General features: G+C 40.7%; 1 protein-coding gene and 1 long non-coding RNA gene across 2 annotated transcripts; both read right to left on the bottom strand.

The window, feature by feature from the left end:
* Positions 1–266: 266 nt before the first annotated feature.
* LOC147612178 (uncharacterized) lies at positions 267–1,059 on the bottom strand. The gene is made up of 2 exons (XR_015263703.1): positions 858–1,059; positions 267–712 (listed from the first exon to the last, which is right to left on the bottom strand). It is a non-coding gene; the product is annotated as an uncharacterized LOC147612178 (long non-coding RNA).
* Positions 1,060–6,742: 5,683 nt separating this feature from the next.
* Positions 6,743–9,304, bottom strand: LOC147612177 (protein STRICTOSIDINE SYNTHASE-LIKE 5-like). The gene is made up of 5 exons (XM_086784057.1): positions 8,883–9,304; positions 8,741–8,808; positions 8,263–8,502; positions 7,734–7,866; positions 6,743–7,385 (listed from the first exon to the last, which is right to left on the bottom strand). The coding sequence occupies exons 1-5, from the start codon at positions 9,255–9,257 to the stop codon at positions 7,107–7,109; spliced, it is 1,095 nt and encodes a 364-aa protein (XP_086640183.1). The 5' UTR covers positions 9,258–9,304; the 3' UTR covers positions 6,743–7,106.
* Positions 9,305–9,683: the final 379 nt, after the last annotated feature.

Raw genomic sequence — 9,683 nt, 5'->3', positions numbered from 1 at the left:
GAATTGAATTAACGAGCATTTTACAGAGTTCATTAGCAACAAAAGCATACTTAACATTTGCAAGCATTCACAACAAGGAATTACATATATTCTATCAGAAAATACAACAACCTAATCATCATTGTGAGAGCAAAGCAAGCAAGGTAGACAACAAAATCAGATATAAAAAGATACATAGCTTGACACAATTCAAGCATCAAATAATTTTGTAAAGTGTGCAAGCATCAATGCTCATAGTACAACACATACATATATAGATTCAGCCACACATGCAAGCTTAGAGCTCTTCACTATAGTAAACATAAGCTTACAGTTCATCATTACAGTAAACAAAGACAACATTTTAAAAAAAACATGGGTTCTAGCCATCATGGAAACTTGCATCCCTAGGCATCATAGAACTGCCTTGCTCAGTTGTAGCACAAACAACCACAGCCAGCCTAAACTGCCTAGTCATACCCACCACATCCTTGTAGCCATGCGGTGAGAAGGACCAAGCCAACTATGACTAGAGTTGCTGCGTCCAGACGGTTAAAAGAGGAGCCACAAAACCGCCTAGCTACATTGCAGAAACTATATCCGGTGGTGAAAAAGAAAACCCAGCGCTTCAAGCTAACAAGGGGCAAGACTGCCCTAGCCAGCCAGGTGATTAGAAAGGGGCAAAAACCCGCCTAGCCAGCCAAATCCACAAAGGAACCAAGACACACGAAGCCTGCAAAACCCGCAGTCGATGGTGAGAAAGGGCAATAGTGCAAGACCACCTAGCCGGCCAAAACGAGAAGGATTAGCATCCCCAACAAAGGGCAATTGAACAATGAGGGGAATCCAAAATACAGCAGAAGGGCAGACATGTATACCTGAGGGAGAACCCGCAGTCGGTGGCAAAAAAGGGCAACAATGAAGACCTTGCAGCCTGCAAAATCCGCAGCCGATGGGGTGAGAAAGAGAGTCAGAACCCGCAGTCGGTGGTGAGAAAGGGCAATAGTGAAAACGCTGAAGTCTAGGGTTTTTAACCCTTTTCACTCTTCATGTCATTTTGGCCTCCCACAGCACATTCCCTTTCGCTTATTCTCTTTTGTCCAATCACACTTCATCCACACACTCTAGTCCATCCAAACCCCTTTTATTCTTTACCATTTACCTTTACCCACACCTCTTCACATTCCCTTCTTTACCCCATTTACATGGTTGTGGAGCCGCCTATCATTGGGTCATTTATGATATGCATTATGATGTGGGTATGCCTATAGGGATTTTCTAGAGGCTGTTCACTCGCGCTTCACACATTGGGTGATTTAGTGTTGATTTGAACACCTTGGGGGTTCTTCACGTACATTGGAGCATTGTGGGTTTTGTTCACATGCATTGGGCTTTATTAGTGATTGTTCACGCGTGAGAGGCACTTTGGGCTTATTCATAAACTTTGGGTTTGTTCACATGCTTTTTACACATTGTGAGACTTGTTCACACATGAGTACATTTGTGTGAGGTGTTCGCACGCTTCAAGCGTACATGTGAGTGCATCGTGTGAGATTTTGATACATTTTTCACACGTTTGGAGATTTTGTGAGTCTATTCACACACGCCTCATATTTTGGGTATTTTGGATGGTTGTATGGCGCCGAGGTGCAGCATTGTGTATGTATGACATGCAGGTGAGCTATATACATATCATGATTTATCATTTGTTTAGCTCGGATGAGTAGGGAGAATTATCACGTTATTTTGATGAGCACACGGCTATGTATATGTGTATGTCTCTCCATTTCTTTGTATGGGATCAGACGAGGAGCTATGTGGCCTACTTGGATTTCATTGATCAATTTGGAACCCTTTGCACATACTAGCAGTTCTGGGAGGAGTGGTTTGCGTGAAAGTATGGGTTTGATCCATATCATTCCACCGAGGGGATGATGATGATGTTCATGCTACGACTACAGATGATTATGTGGGTGATGATGATCATAGTGATCATTCATGGGATACATTTTGTGAGTTATGGCATGATAGGATTGGATCCTTGGAGGATGTGCATCGAGCATGCTTCCACTTTCGTCACACTACTATCACAATGGTGTTCGCAAGCATCATGGACCTTGATAGCTTCTACGACATCGACTAGCCATCATCTCGTTGATTCTCGTTTACTTAGACCGACTCGTTCATTGTATTATGACGGGAATGATGAGGATGAGGATGTATTGTACACACACATGATGATATTGATGTATTGTACACACATACACATGATGATAGTGATACACATGCACATGATGCCACTGACACATATGCACATGATGATGATATATGTGATAGCGATAGAGCGAGAGTGATGTGTGTGAGTTAGATCATGTGGGCATGATCTCGAGGGAAGAGATGGCAGCGTACATACCAAGCATCGGCATTTCTATGCCTATCATCTTTCTTGCAAATCATAAGGATATTATAGTTGATCATGGTGACATTTTAGAGGATTGTGTGCATTTGATTAGTGACTCATCCATTAGCGCATTTGGCATGGGTGTATCCATTAGCACACTTGAAGATAGTGATACTCCACATACGAGTCATGGAGGCACCTATGAGCATAGACTTGAGTTACTAGTGTTAGATGCATCATGCTATTGTGGAGATATCACTGATAGGACCACTACCCCTGGTATTCATAGCATTCCTGGCAGTGTTCATGTGGATAGAGTTCATATATTTGAGCAATCAAGGATGGTGCATGAGAGTAGTGATGATTTTTCTCAAATTAGATCTCGTAGGAGAGGTAGGATTGTGCATATGGATCTAGAGAGCTTTGTATTTGATTTGGGTATTTTCCTAGATCCAGTGATTAGAAAGATTGACCTATCTTTGGATATAGGTTATATATGGATTCCATTGATGGATACAGACCATGATCATGATGGATGATTTTAGAGATTGTGAGGATGACATGGTTAGTGATTTGATGGATGATGATCATATCCATAGTAGATCATATGGCATAGATCTTGAGATATTTTCATTTGATCTAGACATCTCCTTAGATCCTATGCTATTGGAGATAGATTTATCATGGGATTTAGGTCAAATTGGGGCATCATTGATGGAGATAGACCATGATTATGAGGATGACCTTGGAGGCCTTGGGAATGTCATAGATGATGATTTAGGAGATGATACCATTTACCTTTCATGTAAGGATACCTCTTCATTTTTTAGTGATGACTATGATGATGTTGATGATTATGTTGATACTTTGGATTTGTCATACACATAGAGGATCTTGCACACGAGGATATAGTTCATGGATCGGATCACACTCATGCACATATACATGCAGTGGATCATGCCTTCGACTTTTCGAGTAGAGCTACGAGGGTTGGCGATGGCATGGGTTTCCATTTGATTCTACATGATGCCAACCTCGAGAGATGAGTTCATTTGGCTCCCATTGGTTTTTACATGATCCTATGATCTTTCGAGCTGGGATATTCATCCTTAGGTGCATTCTATGCCACTTAAGATGTATGGTGGATGATTATGTGGCATGATACTTAGATGCACCTACAACACACCTTTGTCTTGGCCTACACGATGATTCTTTTGCGTTGGGAATATTTTTCATTCCGACCATGTGTGATGGTTACATTCGGTGGACTCCACGGATGTCAGATTTACATTATAGTCATAAAGATACAATTACAAGTTTTCCTTACGACCCAGGAGCTACTACATCGACATTGGAGATCTATGATGATGTGCACCATATCTATCCGTTTGACCCAAGAGGGTTGACCATCCGCGTCATCGACATTGGCTCTTCACATTTTCCATTTGATCCAGGTGGTTCGAAGGCTTTTGCTTTGGAGTCTACATGGATTGGGTTTCTCTTTTATCCTGGCAGATACGGTTGTATGGATTACTTCATCTTCGGGGTGAAATTCATATCTTTTTTATTTGACCCTTGAGGATGCCCAACCAGCCTCATCATCAACAAGAGTCCTTTGTCTTTCCATTTGACCTCGAGGGTCATGAGATTCATGTATTGTATTGGTTCTCTGTGATGGTGACATTTGGTCATGTATTTGGTTCATTTTATATAGCCTTTTGTATTTGTTTTGTACACAACCACCCTTCGATTTCGAGGACAAAATCATTGTAGGAGGGGATGGTTTGTAATGAAGTAGATTTGGTTGCACATGCACATGGGGAATGGGGCCTAGGCACTTGGGCTTAGGGTCATTTACATGTGTACTTTTTTTTTCTTTTTGGGGGGGAGGGGAGCATGGTCTATATTAGGCATCGAGCTCATAGGAATTGTACCTTTTTTAATCCTATTCATTCTACAGACATCTACATCTTCTTGGTGCTCATGCCCAAGCTTTCATGGCCTTCTTGGCTATTGCCTTAGGATGGTGACCCACACCCATGCTGTCACTCCATGCTTTGAGTGGCCAACCCTAGTTTCTTGCAATTAAGGAGATCATGGGAGAGATTTTAATTGCTTCCAAGCTACTCAAGTTTCTTGAGCTTATATGCATGTACTTGTGAAAGCCTATTTAATGGCTATGAATCAATGGAGATTACACTCTTGCTTATGCTTAATTTTATGTCATTAACTTAATCCATTTCTCATTAAGTTAATCTTTCTTGCTTAGTGTATTGCCATGCTCTCTAACCCTCATTTCTATCACCATAGCATGTCAATACCATAATTCCAACAATTATGAGAGGTTCGAATATTTTTGAGAAACTTTGACCATGAATTCCCCTCTACAAGATACTACATCACCAATTCTGAATTCATGTTGGACTTCACATATATAAAAAGGATAAAAAAGCTTTAAAGTCTTTATAGACAATTTGGCATGATATCGAGGATTTGATGCTATGGATTGAGAAATGCATCAAGACCTCTTACATTTTGGTGGACCTTATTTTGAAGAAGAGCATGGAAAAGGAGCCAATGTAATATGATAAATAATGTAGACTAGAAGATCATTCAACATGCATCCATTAAATATTTTAAATTACATCCTTTTTATGATGAATCAAGCTACAAACATCATCAACAATCACTCTTTCAAGACCACCATTAGCTCCATGACTATGGAGTAATGTTAATCAGTTGGTTCTATTTTTTCACAAAACTAGAGAAAGTTATGAAGCGTGCGCCTAAATCTGTCTGAGAAAATACAACACAACCTTGCACACCTCCTAGACCAAAGCAAATGTTGTTAATTTCTTCCCTCCTTTATTTTCTGAGAAGCTCATTAAGTGCACTTACCACTTGATTGAATATATACACACACAACAAAATTTTAATGTTTTTGAGTAAATTTCAATATGTTGTTCAATTTAAGACACATGCTTCACTAGGAATTTTTCATTTGCATCGGTTCAATAATAAAATATCATAGACAGATTTATAATTTTTGAGTTTAGAATATAAGCTTGGAATGTGTAGATTAGTCTAGAGGCCAATTCCGTTAAGAAATGCATATGGTAAACTTTCCCTTTAACCTTGCTAAAAATGTCTACACCCAATCTCTCTTTTGCCCATTAAACAACTCTTTGTTTAATCTTCTCTTGTATGTATACAATATGAGTCTCCTATCCCTTCATGCAATTGGGTGCTTGTTTATTGTACTCTCACGCAAAAGGTATCAATGGTTAAGGAAACAATTATAGAAGATTTAAGGAGCAAAAGGGCTTAAGAGAATATACTCTCATGTCAAGCGTATTCATAACTGACTACCCTTGTAAAAGCACATGAAATCTTTCACTTATGCAATTAGGTGATGGCCCCATCCAAATAAATCACTCTTCTAAATTACTATCACAAACAAAAGATCATTAACACCAAGTGGACACATAGAAAGCCAAGTAGAGTTTTGATGGTGCCATGTACGCACAAGTCTAGATGGATAGCCCAAAGATTTTGTGCTTGTTGAAGAATTTGGTTTTTGAGAAACTTTTTCTTCCAAGATTTAATAGAATATACACCATGACTTCAAGTAAGCCATGTGGAAAACTTTTCCGTAACCTTACTAAAAATGTCCACACCCAATCTCTCTTTTGCCATTAAACAACTCTTTGTTTAATCTTCTCTTGTGTAAGTATACAATATGAGTCTCCCACCCTTTCATGCAATTAGGTACTTGTTTACTGTACTCACACAAAAGGTATCAATGGTTAACGAACCCATTACAGAAGATTTAAGGAGCAAAGAAGGGTTTAAGAGAATATACTCTCATGTCAATCGTATTCATGATTTAAGAAATCGACTACCCTTGTAAAAGCACAAGAAATCTTTCACTCATGCAATCAGGTGATGGCTCCATCCAGATAAATCACTCTTCTAGATTACTATCACAAACAGAAGATCGTTAACACCAAGTGGACACATAGAAAGCCAAGTAGAGTTTTGATGGTGCCATGCACGCACAAGTCTAGATGGATAGCCCAAAGATTTTGTACTTGTTGAATAATTTGGTTTTTAAGAAACTTTTTCTTCCACGATTTAATAGAATATACACCATGACTTCGACAGTAAGAGCTTGGGGGGACTAGCATGTACATCAATGAATGCAACTTGGTAGGATTAGACCCATAATGATAAAATTTCCTCGTAGAGTGCCATTCATTTGATCTTAAGTTAAAATAACTCTCTTTTAGCAATAAATTTTTATGTGCACACTCGTCAAGTGAATTGCACACTCTCATGTCGGGTTGGGAGTCACTCCAAAAGGAATGAGAAAAAGGAAACAACCTCCTTTCAAATTGTTTTCTTTTTAAGAGACTTAGTTTTTTATAGCATTATGATATTAAGAAACCACCTTCACTCACCTAAACCACCTCCAAAAATAAGGAGACTTAATACCATGCAAGTTAGTGGAAAGGTGAGCTTCCATGAAAGCATGAGCTTGATACTAATGTCTAGGGCACTTTCTAATCAAATCAAAACAAGTGATGAAAAACATAAAAGCATGGCACACTAATAATGGGCCATAACTAGAGAGGTGGTGTAGGTTGGCGGCACTTAACGTGTTTAGGCTCCCTTGTAGGAAAAGCCATAGCTAAACCTTGAATGAAGCGATTGTCGAAGAAGTGCATTAAACTGTTGCGTTGAGCTTTAGGTGGCCAAGGAAATCCACTCCGAGGTTACCAAGATACATGTCGTCTCCAAGGACAAGAGCTGTGGTGACATACTCAATTGCTGCTCCAGATGGATCTGCAAATATAGACAAGGGTATGCCCTCCTCCTCAGTCACAGATAAAACAAGTGCCCTCTTGGTTAGTTGCTTATCTAGATACTTGGTCAAGCCTAGCACCATTTGCAAATGCTTCACAAACGGGTACTTGAGGATAATATTAAGTAAAGGAGTCCTAGCCTGCAACAACAAAGCACACCAAAAAAATATATAAATTGGAAAGAATTTTTTTAAACTAAGGTATTTTTTATACATCTACATAGAACTGTACACTCCCTCGGGCTTGATTTTTGATGAGAATCCTTGCCCTTCAAACTTGACAAGTTTGGTGAAATATAACAAGTTTTTTTGTGTTATAGTGTAATTTTTTACGAGCATTTTACAACTTTGCAAAGTATTTTATGGCCAAAATGCTAAAAAATAGGCGTGATGCCCATCAAAAAGTAAGTATGTTGTCCTTGCTTTACATGTGCATGTTAATTCACTGGTAACAATTATTTTGGCCTAATTCTTGGATTAAACACTTACCCCCACAAGGCCAATCCAAAAGCGACCCTTGCCATCATTTTTTATGTTGTCCGGAAATGCAGGCAGGTTGTCAATGAAGATCTCTGCACGTCTTGCTTTCTCACCTTTGAGCCAATAGCGTTGGCACCTACACCTTTAAAATTTAAAGAGAGAGAAATAAATCACCAAAATTATACCGAAAACCAAGGTGCCCCAGATCTTGTACACATCACACAAAATGTGGGCAGGGCTTGCGGCTTGTCCACTGTATACAAAGTGGTCTACAAAGTGGCTAATATTTAGAAGGGTGGGTACCCCTTGAGGTACTTGGGTGTGTGTGGTGAGTAGTATTCTGTGTGTAGCCGAGTGAAATTAGGAATGGAATAAGATCTCATGAAAAAAAAGGGAGGGGACGCTGGACATACAAGGTGGCTAAAATTTGGAAGGGTGGCACCCCTTGTGCTCAAGTGTGTGTAGCCAGGCATGTACGACTAGGAATAAAATAAGACATAATGAGAGAAAAAAAAATGGTTGGGGAGGCAGGACATACAAGGTGGATTCGCACACGACGAGGAAATCTTCGTTGCGAGAGAGGGCGACTCCATTAGCAAAGTAGAGATGGTCCATGAGAACAGTTGTTGTCCGGGCGGCCGGATCGTACTTCAAGAGACGCCCATTGGGGCGGGCCTCTAGGATGTCCAACTGGTGAAATGATAAAGAGTACTTATGAGATGCGTCGGTGAAAAAAATCGAGCCATCTTCTGAGGCCACCGCGGGAGCATCAGTCAGCCTGCTTACAATTGAATCGATGCAGAAATCCGCACAGCCATATCATTATGAATCATTTCCAATCCAGAAGGTTTCCATAAGGTTCGAAGATTAGGTTATTCATTATAATCATTTCAAGAATCCTCACAGCCATATCATTATGAATCATTTCCAATCCAGAAGGTTTCCATAAGGTTCGAAGATTAGGTTATTCATTATAATCATTTCAAGGATTAGATTTAGATTTAGGTCAGACTCACTTGAACTTCACGCCTTCAGCCTCGTCTGAGAGCACCTCCACCTTCTCTCGAGTCACGTTTAGCAATCCCTGCATTACATCCAACTCTCTGTCAGCTATTCCTCCATTAATATACTTGAAAAATGGCCCATGCCCAGCCTTACCATGGCCGGCTCGCACACGATAAGCTCTCCATGGCGGCCCATGGCGAGGCCCAACGGCCGGCTGCCTTCAATGTGAACCCAGTTCTCCACCTTGCCGCTCTTGGGTTCCACTCGCTTGATCCACCCATCCTCGCATCCGACGTAGAGGAGGCCTTCTCCGTCGACGGCAACATCTTCCGGCTTGGGAAGTTGGCCATCACCTATTCTGCGAACATGGTGCAGCAGAGAGTTGGGGGAGAAAGGGCCGACCTGTTTGGGCGGCGGAGGAAGAATGACAGGCAGAGGATCCAACGGAGACAGGCGGAGCACCGCCCTGTATGCGGCAGCTATGGCTATGGAAAGTGCGAGGGCCAGTGTGAAAGCCAAGCCGGCCATTCCTCCAGGAGTCTCTCTCTCTCTTGGGCGAGCTACGCGGTCATTCATTATGTGGAACGGAGTACTTTATTTATCGGGTGCCATTTTTTCTTTTTTTTTAAAGGGGCTATTTATCGGGTGCCATTTTTTCTTTTTTTTAAAGGGGCTATTTAAGAAAGCGAGGATCATCCACTCCATCATGCTTGAACTTCTAGAAGGGTACCAAGAATATAGGGTCCATTCCCACCAACGGGCTCATGACCCAACACACTCTACCCCGGCTCAGGCCTACCACCAAAGGACCTAGGTCTGCATCTAATTTCAATACCCGCTCCCACATTATCAAAAACAAGTTGCAACTACCCACTTGCACCAATCATAAATTTTAATCAAAACCTACCTACACCAAATCTAACATTTTAATCATAAATCATAAACTTACACCAA

Source organism: Cibotium barometz, chromosome 46, assembly GCF_041138505.1.
Source record: "Cibotium barometz isolate CiBa-2024 chromosome 46, ASM4113850v1, whole genome shotgun sequence".
NCBI lineage: Eukaryota > Viridiplantae > Streptophyta > Polypodiopsida > Cyatheales > Cibotiaceae > Cibotium > Cibotium barometz.
This window is presented reverse-complemented; position numbering and strand designations above follow the sequence as displayed.

Excerpts from the sequence above, each read along its gene's own strand:
- LOC147612177 (XM_086784057.1), bottom strand. The coding sequence starts at position 9,257 with ATGGCCGGCTTGGCTTTCACACTGGCCCTCGCACTTTCCATAGCCATA. Across the intron at positions 8,809-8,882 it reads TCGTGTGCGAGCCGGCCATG|GGATTGCTAAACGTGACTCG; the intron begins GTAAGGCTGGGC and ends GATGTAATGCAG. Across the intron at positions 7,867-8,262 it reads GTCGTGTGCGAATCCACCTT|GTGTAGGTGCCAACGCTATT; the intron begins GTATGTCCTGCC and ends TAAATTTTAAAG.